The sequence below is a fragment of the Plectropomus leopardus genome, chromosome 13 (assembly GCF_008729295.1).
Source record: "Plectropomus leopardus isolate mb chromosome 13, YSFRI_Pleo_2.0, whole genome shotgun sequence".
NCBI classification, from domain to species: Eukaryota; Metazoa; Chordata; class Actinopteri; order Perciformes; family Serranidae; genus Plectropomus; species Plectropomus leopardus.
The window spans coordinates 5,818,021-5,833,481 of NC_056475.1; the positions used below are offsets into that span (position 1 = coordinate 5,818,021).

The 15,461-nt window shown below is 41.4% G+C and overlaps 1 protein-coding gene across 1 annotated transcript; it reads right to left on the reverse strand.

Moving 5' to 3' along the window:
• Window positions 1-3,175: 3,175 nt before the first annotated feature.
• On the reverse strand, window positions 3,176-9,269 carry LOC121952166 (rho GTPase-activating protein 24-like). The gene is made up of 10 exons (XM_042498684.1): window positions 9,209-9,269; window positions 8,266-8,379; window positions 7,357-7,564; window positions 7,129-7,261; window positions 6,612-6,685; window positions 6,187-6,308; window positions 5,267-5,501; window positions 4,162-4,868; window positions 3,837-4,077; window positions 3,176-3,416 (listed from the first exon to the last, which is right to left on the reverse strand). Exons 1-10 carry the CDS (start codon window positions 9,258-9,260, stop codon window positions 3,176-3,178), a joined length of 2,127 nt encoding a protein of 708 aa, XP_042354618.1. The 5' UTR covers window positions 9,261-9,269.
• Window positions 9,270-15,461: the final 6,192 nt, after the last annotated feature.

Sequence of the window (15,461 nt, forward strand, 5' to 3'; positions counted from 1 at the left end):
TTGGACTGAGACAGACAGCAATTTAAGATAAACATTTTTTTTTAATTGTTTTTCTGTGAACTGTTCCTTTAAATACAAACATACACACTTAAAGTTTAAGCATTTATCCCATAAATATTCTCTATATAATCATTTATCTCTCTTGAGAGTATTAGTTCATCATCCAGTAACAACAGTTCTCACTTTACAGTGATTCATTAGAGCAAGTAATAGGAATAAAGAGTAAAATGAAGTTCATGTGAAACAAATGAGTAACCATTTTTGTATAGAAATAGTTTTGTTTACACACTCAGAATTAGTAAGACAAAGAAAGTGAAATTAGTCTGAATTAATTCATCACCCTGAGTATCCAGCAAAGCTCAGTGATTACCAATTTAATCAGATAATCTGTGATCTTATGGTCAACCAGTTCCACTGGACACATGCATGTTCAAATCGTACAAATAAACTGAAAAGATTCACCAATTAAATTAGTTTATTTTAAATGAGTTTATTCTCCAGGTAAAGCGAGAGAGTGTTTTATTGCAAAAGCATTTTCATGCAGAGTGATCAGGACTTCTGGTATGTTTGAAAGGGTCCTTGCATATTTTAGTCTCTGTGATGCCTGACACTCAAACTGTAAAACCAAAAACATCTTCACCCTGCTTCTGCTGGAGTGCAGTTTCAGTCTGTAGCCCTGCATAGCAAGTCAGTCTAGTTCCTGAAAAAAAAGTAGTACAGCATCCTCTAAATATCTTTTTTATTGTGGTAAAAAAGTGTGTAGCCAGTGGGAAAACATCCAGTTGATTCAGAGATGTGTATAATGTGTGTAATCATGTGTAAGTACACATGATTGCTCCAATAAAATCCATTTATCAGAGTTCAGACAAAAGGTCACGATGCAGCATTCAGTTAACAGCCAGAAGTCATGGATTCTTATTGACTTTGGTCCTAAGCTCTAAAAACCAAAGGGACACTCAGATTTAGACACGTTTCCCCTTTACAACAAGTCTACCAGTAGCAACTGTTAGATCACTTGCAGAAAATGAAGTCTGTATTTTTGATTATTAAATATGTAAAAAAAAGTGTTTCCAGGAGATGGGTTTCCATTAACCCTCAAATTGCACAAACTGAAACTGCAAGTATAAATTACGCCTAATGGAAACACGCTAATTTAGAAAAACTCCCATTTATCACAAAAATGTTTTTACGCTCACATGGGGTGGTATTTCAGAAAATTTGAAAAAGCCATATTTCACAAAACTGCAATTGAAACACTTTTCGCTTCTACAGGTCACATGATGCTAGGGCTATGGGCTTAATGGTAGGAAGTGGCTCACTCGGGCAACAGGTGCTACAAGAGGTGTTACAGCATAACTCTTCAGAAGTTGAGATGAAGTTTAGAATTCACAATTCCTCTGTAAAATTGTGGACTATCACCTCCCAGAAATCCCGTATGCTTGGTCGCTTCCACGTATAAGAGACTTGCCTTTTGATTTTTGCTTGCATAACACACTTACGCCACCTTCAGTTGGAAATAATGACAGCTAGTGCATTGGCTTCAATAGAAATAATCCTGCTAATGTTTTGAGCATCCATCACCATGCTTCTTGGAGTGTTAACATCAGTCAGTTGAAACACAGTCATCTCGCAATTGTGTTTTATTGACATTTCGAAAATGTTGCTTAAGTTTTGCACAAATGTGTAAAAGAAACCTGCGAAGTGTTTCCAAGTCAAGCCAAACTTCTACAGTATTAGGTTGAAAAATGGTGACTGATTTTCCCATGAAGAATACAAACTTGAAGGGTTGTCCTTTCATTTGGAAGTAAGAATCTGAAAAACTAAGTTAAGTTCTCCAAAGCCTAATGCAGACTACACAACTTTGGTTATGATTTTCCTGACCCGGATAAACTTTTGAAATCAGAGACTGAAGCCTTATGTTGAAAGGAATCCATGCCTCTTCCTGTCACAACAGTTTGTCCAGACTGAGCCATTCTTAGATGCATCTTGACCTTGTATGGGTTAGTAAAGAGCAGTAAAGACAGTAAAGAGCTACAAACCGAAAAGGCATTGGTCTTGCATTAAAGTTCTTCAAACTAAAGTGTTGCTGGAGTTTCAGCCTCTTCCAATTTTTTTCTCTAGTAAATGGATGGAGCATCAGAAACTTCCACCCTGCTACTACACAAATCTTGACCTTGTTTTGAACTGTCCTTGACACTACAACAGTAAACATCCAACTTGTTGATGGAGTATCTTGGAGAAAAAGTTGAGTCAGTACCCAATAGGATTGTCAGCGAAATGGAGGTGGTACGGAGGGAAGCAGTAAACACTCCAAAACAACGTAACATGGCTCCAAAGAAGGCAAAGACAAACACTATTGTGCCATGTGTTTTGTGGACACAAAAGATGGACTGTTGGACTCTGAGCTGGACTTCTGGCATCATGCACTTCAGTCGAAGTTCTGTCCAACTGGAATAATCTCAGTTAACCTCATCTGAGACCAGTTGTTGCAGGTTGTGAATGTCAACTTGTCAAGAGTTTGTGACAAAACATCTTGTAATGTGAGCAGTGCAGCCATTCTAAGATCCTAAAAGTCTTATTGTCTGGACAGGCTTTTAGTTTCTAGTACTTTTTTGGGTCTCATTTGATCACTGATAGGTAAGGATGGAGTTTTTCCTCAAGGAAAGCCTGGGTTTATGTTGGATAATACCTTGCCCCAGGCTTCCGTAAAAGACACAGTTTGGTGACTTTGAATAAGACACTTGGTGTGTCCATCAGTTACTCCAGTAAACCATCCAACCATCTCCCAACAGGGAAATCCAGACGCGCACTACACAGGTAAAGAAGCTTGCCAACATCCAAAACTGCCTCTGAAGTTCAATTTTTTTCTGATCTTCTAGAAATGGTAAACTTCACAAACTTGGTCTGAACTGGTTGAAGTGACACACTTCTTATTTCTTTAGATTGTCTTCTGGGTCAGACAATAACTCATTACATGTCTTGCCCTGACTGGTTTCCTTCAGGGTAAGCCTTATTGACCAAGTCAGAGGAGTTGGATCTCCAGTCAAGATCATCCTTATCCATCTATACATTTCATCAAGCTCTGTGCAACAAACCCTCGCTTTCTGTTTTATCCTCTTCTGGCCAAATCATACACTTCATAAGAATTTCTCCATCTTTCTCTTTCTGTCCATCTTCAGAGACTCCCTCCTCCTCTTGCTCCTTCACCCCCTCCTCTTCTCTTGATGTCTCCATACATCTGGAAGAACATCTCCATCTCTCTCTGCAGCGTGCTGTTTCGGAGGTCGGCGTCAGCTTTGGCTCGCTCCATGTCGCGGATCTTGATCTCTGCGACGCTTCGGCTGCGCTTCTGCTGCTCCAGTCTGACCTGAAGTACTGAAACCTGCCGCTCCAGCACATCATTGCAGCGCTCCAACCTGCAGTACACACAGGCATATTTACAAACACAAACACTGTACTTGTAAATAATAATACAACTTAAAAGGAAAGGATGTTAATCAGTTGGCTCTGCTGGGACCCAGAGAGCTTGTGAAACAGGTGAACAGGCTACTGTACAAGGTGCCACCTGCTACTCAGTAACCAATCACATGCACTCAAACACTAATGGAACAGCCATTAGGAGTGATTTGACATATTCACTGGAGGAGCCAGGGATCAAACCGTCAACCTTCCAATTAGTGGAAAACCTGCTCTATGTCTCAGCCACAACCGCCAAAAAAAAGGTACATACACAAACACTGTCTTGTAGATGTTGTAAGTTTGTTATATCAGTTTAAATGAGGGCCGCTTTGAGTATTTTTATTTATCTGCATTTCCTGCTTATGCTGGTGTCTCACCTCTGTATCCTGGCCTGGTACTCAGCCTTCTGCCGGGCCATCTGTTGCCGCAGCTCAGCTAGAAGTGAGTGAGCATCCCTGGACTGTAATTGAGGCTCCGGTCCCTGGAGGTCCGGAGGACCAGAGGGGAGGAACACCTCTGAGCTGCCCGTACTGAGAGGGCTGTCACTGAGCACAGAACAAGAGGCTGGGGAGTTAGGGTGGTGGACTTCAACATCATCTTCATCATTGTCATCATTGTCTTCGTCATTATCATCATTGTTTTCGTCATTGTCATCATTGTCTTCATCGTTATCATCATTGTCTTCGTCATTATCATCATTGCTATCGTCATGATCTTCATTATCACTGCTTCCCCTGTCTGCTTCCTGACTTGAAGGTAATCTGTTTGGTCTCTTTGGTGACACGTAAGGACAAACCACAACCACAGCATCACTGCTTTCGTCCAATGGCAGACCTTCATAGGACGACCATGAAGAGGAGGAGTCTCTTCTCTGCCTTGCCTCCTCAAGCGCCGCCACCTCTTCACAAGTTCCAATACGGTCTCCTTGATCGATGGTTTCAAAATGTCCACCATGCTCCATTCCCTCACATGGAGACACTCTGTCCAAGTTGTCATAGGCAGAAAGGTTGCTGTCCTCTTGATCCTCACTGCTACCCATGCTCGCCATTCCTGGCCCTGCACCCTCTTCCTCAGCAGCACCAGAGCTCCAGAAACCAGTGCATGGCTCTTCCGGGCTAGGCCAGGCCTTTGCCCAGCTCAGGAGCATCGATCTGGGACTGGAGCTGTCTGGCAGTGGGTCTTGAAGCTGGAGGCTGGTTGTAGAGGCTTGAACATTTGGGGATGGTCCTTGGCCAGCGTGGTGCTGGTGATAATCTAGATTGTGTCTGTCAGAGTGGTGCTGCAGGGGCTGACTGGTGGAGGGCAAAGGAAAGAAGCAGTTCTCTGGGTGCGAGGAGGTGTAGCGATGGCCGAGATGCCTCTTCTGGCCAGAGGACAGTTCTGATTTGGCAACGGCAGAGTGGATGCAGCTACAGAAAGTAAAAAAGGGAGGTAAGGCTGAAAATGATCCATGCCACAACAAGATGTAATAAAATATTTGATTGCGTAAGCAGTAGTGTAATGTACATTTTTGGGGCGAGTATCTGTACATAACTCTAGTTTCTAGGTATTTCATCCACCACTGCATGTAAGGAAGAACTGGAGTGTGTCAGAAAAGGAATGGACAAAGTACGTAGGAACTTCTCTCTGCATGTGAATGATATCCTTGGTATTTGCCTATAATGTCGTCTATCCTCTTTCCAGTTCCTAATGGTGCAGAGGCAGTCATGCATCTAGAAGTCGCTAGTTGCCAGAGCACCCAGACAGAAAGAGAGTCTGTGAAAAGTGTGGTTGATGGTGACACTTTGTTAAAGTCAGCCTGTTGTACCTGGGACTCTGTTTGTCTGCTGCAGGATGTCCTCCTTCTCTGGAGCGCTCTACAATGAGAGGCATGGAGAGCTGACGTAGGCAGGGTGACGGGTGAAGATGAGGCTGCCTCAAAGCGATGGGTGATGCGTGTGTACCTCCAGGTGGACGGGCAGAAAAGGGTGGAGGGACTTTGGCAAACAGAGACTCATGTTCCCTGATCAGCTCCAACATCAGCACCTGGACCAGTGCTGCACCTAGGACATGGGTAGAGATATTCTTGACAAATAAAAAATTTGTAAAAGAAACCTTGTAGTTTTCCCAGGTTCTTATCTAAACTACAATAAAGATATTGTTTTTTAATTCCACCCAAGGCAATCTGATGATAAGTTTGATGGAACTAGACAGTGCAGATTTGATTAAAGTAAGAAAGCCAGGGTAGAGTTGAAACAAGACAAGCAAGTGAAAAACACCACGATAAAGCTGAGTCACCTCATGTTTTCAGTAGCAAACTCCAAAAAGTTTGCAGCTTACTCAGTGTGGATGCTACAGTCATCTTGGATTCATTGTTGTCAAAATGGCTACCCAGTTTCATTGTGGAAAAAATGCTCAGAGATATTTGTTGCAACACCTCTGCAGCATAATTCAATATAGGTAAATACAGTGCTTGTGTTTCCAATCTTACTTCAGACTCTCGAGCGTAAAGAGGTAAGAAACCAATGTTGCTTTCAGCAAAGCCCTTCTTGTGTACTTACTATTGTCCTAATGGGAAGATATAAAGACTCAGTTAAAATCACTTTGTAGCTTTTTCAGTGTGAGTACATCTGTTAAATCCTTCTTCTATATTTTTGACAACATTGCCAACATTGATACCACTGATGCTACATTTTTCATAATTTTGAAACAAACAGAAAAATGAATCATTTATATGATTTTGCCTACCTCCCATAATGCTTTGTGGGTCTTCAGCTTTGGCTCGGAGGATATTTGGCCCGAACACAGTGGCCAAGTTCTGGCCACTCATCCTGTTAGTGCTGGAGTAACTCTGGACTTCATTTAAAAACCTGCACACACACACACACACACACACACACACACACACACACACACACACACACACACACACACACACACACACACACACACACACACACACACACACACACACACAAAGCTGATTAAAACTATGTGAGCGTTCTTTCTGTCCAGGTGGAAATTCCTCAGAAACATTAAGAGTTTAACTATTGCTGAAGGATAAGAAGGGCATCCATTGTTTTCATCCAATATTCCATAGTGCAATATAAATATTTGTTTGAAAACCTTACTATATACTGTCAGTCTAAATAACAAGGTTGGAGGGGTCTTACTGGCAGATGAAGTTGAGTAAGTTGAAGTTTGCAACTGGCAACTCATGAAGAAGATTCCTCAACTCCCCCAAAACCTGGAAGAAGATGGTCGGAAGAATAAGAGGATAGGAGTCGGGAAGGGGGAAAGAACAGACGCATTGGTGCTAACATGCTAAATGTTGTTTTTATGTTTACTGGAGAGAGAGCAAAGTTACAATGCTGCTGCATGAAATGTAAGTGTGAAAAATGCAGAAAAAAGATGCAAAGATGGTTATAAATAATGCAGGTTTTCAAATATTTTTAAAAACTAGTTTTGCAAATGTTTTTGTTTGGCTTGTAAGATACATCAAAAGTAACTGTACCACACAACAGTGTATAACTGTGATGTCATGGGGTCCTGCGGTGCACCCCTATATCACTGCAGCCAGGTGAGAAGTTAAACCATTGAAGGTCACTGAGGACAAGATTTTCAGGGGGTATTATATTGTTCTTTAGCTAATGAATTGACAGACAGCATTGTGTGCAGAGCTGCAGTTACCAGCATGCGGTCAGTCAGCAGCTTCTGACCACAGAGCAGGAAGTCCTGGTAGTGGCTGTAAGGAATCAGAGGCTCTGGCAGCTGTCTGAGGTAGAGCTTCAGCAGTGACGCCACTGTGTGGATGTCTGTGCTACTGCAGGCAAAACACACACAACAAGCTAACTTATTTCACGTAACATTTTAAAGAACAAGGAATCAGAAAACAGCGCAGGCAAGAGGGGATTGTACCTGTCGAAGGACGGTCTTTCCCCTGCGTCAAAAGCCTCTTGCAGTTCTTTGACCAGACTGGCCTGTCCTGGCTGGCGAAACAAGCCCACTTCATGCAGGCCACGCTCTCGGATGAAGGTCACACACTGCTCCACCACCAGAGGAACCAAACGCACCCCATAACGTCGCTCATAAAGTACAGTCTCCTCCAGACGCTGACCAAAGACCCCTGCATGGGGCGAAGATGTTAATGATTTTCTCCCTGGAACCACTTAATCCAGTCACAAACATTACAAAAGTAGGGTAAAGGTATAAAGGTAAAGTAAGGTCTTTGAAAACCCTTTACACTGCTAAAAAAGAAGAGACGTGTACCTAACCTAAAAACATGAAGTGCATGTTGTCTCTGTTGGTGTCTGTGTAATGTTTCCATCATCATAAAATCCGATTTTGGCAATGATCTGATAAAGACAACACATATTTTTTAAAATGGCTTTTCAACGAATTGAAAAGGTATCATATATATTTTTTAGATGAAATATGCCAATGTTATGCATTTTTTTAATGAATGAATGGAGAGAATTTTGGAAGGAGCACCGAGGACCAATGCAGACAGACTGACCAAAGACAAAGGGAGCCCAAAGACTAAATGCACAAAGAGAGCATGAGGGACAGGTGAAACTAATCAGAAAGGGGCAGTCAATCGCTAAGGCGGGAAGAAACACAAAGGCAGACATGACACCAACAAAACAAAACAGGGAACAGATAAACATGATGGAATAATGCATAACATGAAAAAAAAAAAAGTAAACACAAAACCCACTTCTCAGAAAACAGTTGCCTTTAAGTAGGCAATTGTTTTCTGAGAAGTGAGCCAATGACAACACACTTTTTAGTAAAACCATCTAACACTGTGTGTGTGTGTTTGTGTACCTGTGAAAGGGATCCAGACCCCCTTGTTGAGGCTCTTCAGCCACTCGTCACCCTGACCGGCGCTGTTAGATAGGAAGAAATACGAGCCTGGGCTGGCCAACACGTCTCTGTTACCTGTACGCATAAAAAAATGGTTTTAGTACAAGTCAAGCCTATCGTTTCTAGAACGTTTCAAGGCGTCTTTTGATTGTTAGGAAATGACGTTGTTGTTCCATCAAGACTTCAACCTGCCACTGAGCAGCAGGGTCCTAAATTAATTTTTCCTGCATTTCAGTTCAGGAGGACTAAAGTTCAGCGTTTCATATGCTATGCTATGCTATTCATATGATTGTGCAGCAGTGGTTCGACCAGAAGTCCAGCAATCAAAAGACCCCTTGAGACTATGACCAAATCAAAATGCAAACCAACATGCAAATTTGTCATTGCTGACCATAACAGTGACACAATGCTTAAATAGTACTGTTTTGGGTTGAACTATTCCTTTAAGACCGTGAAACTATGAATAATGTTGTACCTAAAGACATAACAAAAAATTTAAAGCCATGTCAAATGTATGTCGACCCCCCAATATCAGCCACACACACACACACACACAGACACACACACATACACACACACATTACATTCTCTCAGCCACACTATCTCTCTATTTTCATCCCGTTAACACACTTCTCCGCTATGTCCCATTATGCTCCACTGTCTGTCCTCCTCAAAGTCACATCAAACACACACCTCGTACATGTATAAAGCAAACACCCACACACACGCACGCGCACACACACACACACACACACAGTCACCTCAGATAGGAGACCCTGACTCAGCATTCAGCAGATGTCACTGAAGGGCAACACACACAACTAGAGTTCTGGAGGGATTAACAATTAATATGTTGATGGTTTGTGTGTGTTTGTGTGTGTGTGCACATATGTGTGTGTCTCACCTTTGTGGCCTGTACTGTCATGTTTCCAGGACTTGAAGCAGCTGAGTCCCATGCTGCAGCACTCCTGCTACGCTTGCTGCAGTACCAGTTGTTGATGCTCGGAGCAAATTCAACACAACAATGTGAACTTTTCTTTTTTTGCAGACGTTTTTGACAGTTTAGAGGGAGAGAAAGCAGTGGAGCAAAAAAACTGCATCACTAGTGGGTTGTTTTTTTTTCTTTTTCTTTTTTGGCACACTTCAATTTTAGGTTTCAATCATGTGCCAGAGTTCTGGTTTTAGATTGCAGGACTTGCAGATTGCAGACAGAGTGGAAAGCTCTTGGTTTTTAACATCCTGGTAGATGAATGGCCACAAAGAGTTGCTCCTACTGGGAAAAGGGCCTTAAAAAGAGACTTTCTTGGTGTATATAGACCCTTAGATACAGGTTCTTGGATATTTCAACTTACAGAAAAGATTCAAGTGATATATTGTCCTTTTGGTGGATAGATTTAACTCATTCCATATTGATTTTGTGTAAGAAGAAGCTCAAAGAAAGGTTGGTGGTTGTTATAGCCCCTAATGAAAGATTCTAGATTAATAATCGACCATAAAGTGACCTGTATTTTCAGCTTTTAAACCTTAAATTGAGGTTCCAGGTAGTTATACAGCTCCTGGTGGGTATTTAACAAAAAATACAGTATCATAGGAAATATCAGTATCAGCCTTTAAAAGATACTTTAAATAGACTTTATCAAGAGGACCCCAAAAAGAGTTTCAGTTAGATTTAAAACTTCTGAATCCTGAAAAAATCTGAAAAGAACTAATCTTGGTGAGAGGTTTCTGGTGTTCTTGATAACCACAAGTTAGCCTAGATGGACATAAAGGCTTGAAGAGGGGATCCTTGTCAATGCACAGGCTATCATTGTAGATACAGAACCTTAAAAAACAAGCCTTCTGTAAGGTTTCCTTTCAGACGGAGGCATGTCTGATGGGCACCAAGCCTACAAAGAGATCAAACCTCCAGGAGCCATTCCTTATGCACAAATTCTTAATTACAAGGTGATGGATGGTCTTCATAGGAGGTAATGTGGTAAGAAAAGTCCTAGGATGCTGCAACCTTTTCCAACTCACAAAACAGACAACTTTTCTTAATATATTCTCAAAATATTTTCCCCTTCTCTTCTTGGGAATCTCCATTGGCTTTGGATGCACAGACAGTTTCTGATTTATTAGACAAAGTCAGCATTTAATTTTCAGCATGTCCAGCCTCCTCCTCACAAACCCCACCTCTCCGGGTCCAAACACAAATGTCCCTTTTGGTTTCAATTCCCGACAGACAGTGCAAGATCTCAACATACATGTGCAATGTTGCTTTCGAAATGCTCCAAGTCACTTGTAGAAACGTCTTCAAATTGGATGCTTCCTCTTAGCAGAACTTGAACAGAGAATTTCAAATCATTTAGGGTGCATCCGTCCTCATCCAGAACCCCAGACATCCAGTCTTCATTTGTCCTTTTGATGCATTAAAGGGGACGGACTCTGTGGAGAACGTACATGCTCACACCCAAGATCTGCAAACTGTCTCCAGTCCAGAAGTGAGATGTCTGACTTCCTATCTTGATGAATATCCCTGCATAATTCCATCTGTCTCTTCTGTCTGTATTTCACTTTTTATATCATATTCTCTCAAAAAGTTCAACCATCCTGCTGGAACATTTTACTCTTTATTTCTCATCTCTTCTGCCGGCCATGGAGTCAAACTACTCCACCGTCCACCGGGAGAAAGACAATCTTAGCATTCCTTCCTGCATCCTTGTTTCCCTCTCTGTCCTTTGCTTTATTAGCTCTCTAAATGGATGCCCTGCTCCATTTCCAGAACACAGACTACACATCTGGATGTCCACATCTTCATCATCTCCGTCCCTCTTCTTCCTCTCCACCTTCACTCCGTCCCTTTTTCCCTTCCTATCTGTCTCCACCGTTGTCCCTCTCTTTGTCCCCGTCTAGCTCGTCCTTCTGTCTCGTTCCCACTATCTTCACCCTCTCTCTACCTCGCTCTCTCTCTCCCTCTCCATTTCCCAGCAGTGTGTGTGCCCCCTTGTTGCCCCCCTCCCCATTTACCTCATCAATAACCATGCGGTGTGTGTGTGTGTATGTGTGTGTGTGAAGGCTGTGCATTAGGAAAATTGGTTCTCTGCGACACAGCGCTGTTTTACCAAAGTAATCACAGCTGATGGTGAGAGAGAGAGAGAGAGACGTTGGGATAGAAGGACAGAGAGAGAGAGAGAGATGATCTGGCTCAAATTCTGCTGCTGAAGTATGGTCTGCTGCAGCACACACTCACACTCTCACACACACACACACACACTGTCACCATGATTCAAGTGGACATAAAAGCGAGAAAGGCTGGTCGGCCCAGTCAACTTTTGAACTCAATTATAGTATGAGGAACCCTCTCTCTCTCTCTCTCTCTCTCTCTCTCTCTCTCTCTCTCTCTCTGTCTTATACAGTCCATTTCAATAAACCTTATTGGCCTAAAGTACTGTATACAGTATATTGCTTAAGATTTGATCTAATCAATGCATACAATCAAATATTACAGTAACAGCAGTAACACTTGTCCTGCACATATGTTAGAATATATAGACTACTGAACAAAAATGTAAACATTTCATTTTTGTTTTTGCTCCCATTAGGACCTTTATTGCATGCTCAATTTATTTCGTTGCAAATTTCGTGTTAGTTAGCACTTATCCTTCTCCAAGATAATCCCTCCATCTGACAGGTGTGACATATCAAGATGCTGATTAAACAGCATCATTAGCACACAGGTGTGGCTTGAGAGGGTCATAATAAAAGGACACTCTAAAATGTGCAGTCTGATCACACAAAGCCACAGATGTTACAAGTTTTGAGGGAGTGTGCCATTGGCATGCTGACTGCGCTGTCTTCCAGCACTTTTGCCCGTGAACTGAATGTTCATTTCACTACCATAAGTTGTCTCTGATGTTGTTTCCTTGAATTTGGCAGTACATCCAAAACCGCAGACCAAGTGTAACCACACCAGGTCAGGAGCTCAACATCCAGTCTTCACCTTCAAGATAGTCTGAAATGATAGCTGATGCAATAGTTGAATTTATGCACAAGTTGTGACAATCCATCATCTGCATGCTCTTCGTCTTTACCAGGGTCTTGACCTGGCAGCCATTCAACATCCTAACCGACTTGCTTGGGTAACTGTTTACCATTGATGGCACTTTGGGGAATAGTTCTCTTCACCTGAACTTAACCTGGAAGACTAAATAAGACATGGAGCAGAGCTGTGTTGAATGATTTAGCTAAAATATTCCCATCTTGGGGCGAGAGAAATATCCATGGATGGTTAAAAGAAAACAATGTTGACTGTTGGTAGGAGGCAAAATGCAAAGGCAGTCAAAGTCAGACACTCTGCTAGCGAAACATCCACCCTGACGCTGAGATCTTGCAGATCTATGACAACAGCTTTGTTAGGTAAACAAAATATAGGTCACATTAAGTGTGACAGACTCTCAGCCTACTAAATATTAATGTTGTTTTGTATGTCCGCCTGTTTGCATGTCTGATGCACTGATTTCTAATCACAGCTGAGAGCTTTCACATCTGTGTGTCAATACAACTGGCACTGGCCGGCATACTCTTCATTAAAGTGCTGTGTGTGTGTGTGTGTGTGTGTGTGTGTGTGTGAGAAAGAGAGAGAGAGAGTGTGTGTGCGCTCTCCACTAAATGAAATCCGTCACCTCCTCTCCTCTTCACTGTGACTGCACGTCTGTAATGAATCACATGCATGGAAATATTGCTATCCGGGAGCTGTCACTTTGTCTCTGTCAAGAGAAATTGACCTCACTGTCTGCATCTTGTTGGGAAAACACAAAGTTCAACAGCAACGCCCCCAAGTGATCACTTAGAATAACTACAACGTAAGAATTTTTTTTTGCCTGGACTGACTCCCACTCATCAGACATCCCCCTAAAGCTACATACCTGTTCCCACTGTCCTCATGTCAAAATATGACATGTTCCCAAAACAGCTTAAAACTGCATAAAATAGCAGGCTGAGACATGCCATAGCATAGAATGTTGCAAAAACTGCCAAAAACACCATAATATAGCATGTCGGAAAAATGACTGAAAATGCCATAATGTAATATGGCGAAAAATGTCAAAATATGACGTGCCAAAAATAGCTGAAAACCACATAAAATAGCATGCCGAGACACACCATAGCATAGAGTGTTGCAAAGATGGCCCAAACCTCCATAACATAGCATGTCAAAAAAATGCCATACTATAGTATGGCGAAAAAAGTCAAAATATGATACGTCCCTAAAACAGCTGAAAACTGCATAAAATAGCGTGCGATTGCCCATAAAATTAATTGATTAAAAACTGCAAAAGAAGGTGTCAGCATGGGAGCAGATGTAACTTTGAAGCTATTTTTATTTCATTTTTATTTAAATTTTCACTTTCACTTTATTAAAAAGTTTCTCAGGTTTCAGAGGTTTAAATGCTTGTGACAGGTATTTGAATGCAGTTCAAGCAAATTGGTGATGATTCAGGTATTAAAGGGCTAAAAATGAAAGAGACAGTGATTAGAGTTAGCACACAATTTGTAAGATAATCATTATTTACTCAACCAGAAGAGATTTACTGATTGTTACACAATACTGCAGAAGTTTTTAATGAACAATACGACTGTGACTCCCACTCCTTTTTCTGAGGGAGGAAACACAGACACACACTTGTAGGTCATAAACAGACACAAATACAGTTTATATATTCTCCTCAATAAAGGCAGGAGGGGAGAAACAGAAGTGGGCTAAGCAAGAGTAAGAGCCATTTTTTTATATATTAGGTAATTTATTTATTTTTTGCTATTGAGCTCTTTTACAGAAACGGTTTGTAATTGTGCTATTGTTGCAACAGCACACAGTAAATATAATTAGTTTTCAAACATACAGTTGTGTCTTGAATCCGATTTAAATTGGGATATGTGTGCCTGACATAAATATGTAATGGACAGTCTTAATTCAAAATCACTGCAAAATTTTGAAATTTTCTGTAAATAGGAAACATTATTTGTAAGGTCTGATGCGCGGGCTGAAACTAATTACAAACATTAGACAGACATAGTTTAGGTCATTTTGGTGAACATAATTGAGGATTTAGAGTCCAAATGAATGACCATGTTGATATTTAACCACTGGATGTGGAGATAAACAGCTGTTTGCTATCAAGATCAAAGGGTGACGATATGTCCACGTTGTGCTCATTACTTGTTTCTGCTGCCCCAGAGTGGCCAAAGAAATCTAGCCACTTGTGCTTCTTCAGCTTTAAAGGAACACGTTCACGCTTGCAGCGGTCACATGTATTTCTTCCAAAGAACACACCCCATTTTTTTTCTTCAAATGCCGTTAGCTGCAGGAGTCTATCAATGAAACTCGTATATCACCACTGCACCCCATACAGTATTCCCACGCAAATAGACTGTTTTTGGATAAAGTTGCTGCTCTTACATGTCTCCAGCAGAGGGAGCCAGCTCTCCTCAGCAGCTCGCTCCTCGCTCGGGGTCAATGAGTGGAGCTGATGGAGCAGAGAGACAGAGAATGAGGTCATCGCAGCTCTGTAGGGCTTGGCTCAGTTGGCTGCTTGTCAACCATTTTGACTTCAGTCAGTGTTCTCAAAGCCCACATGGCCACTGAGAAAACACAAACCATCACAGAGAGCTGCACACAGTCATGACTGTCCTGACATATACAACGGAAACTAACAGATTACATGCAGACAGACTGTAGAGATCAGACTGTCAATAATCATTCGCCCTATCGATGCTGAGCGAACAGAATAATCTTTGAGATTTTGGAAAAGACGACACAGGAGATACAAAAAAAGTAAAGGGACCCCTCAATCCTTAAAGATGATGTTTTTGTATGTTGCTGAAGAGGATTACAATTTTTAATAGTACTAACAACAACAACAACAACAATGATAATACTAATAATAATACTAATAATAATAATATCAATAATAATAATAACAATAACAACAACAACAACACCCTTTACTTTTTTTGTATCTCCTCTGTNCCCTTAAAGATGTCGTTTGTGTCTGTTGCTGAAGAGGACTACAATTTTTAGTAGTACTAACAACAACAACAACAACAATGATAATACTAATACTAATACTAATAATAATAATATCAATAATAATAATAACAATAACAACAACAACAACCGG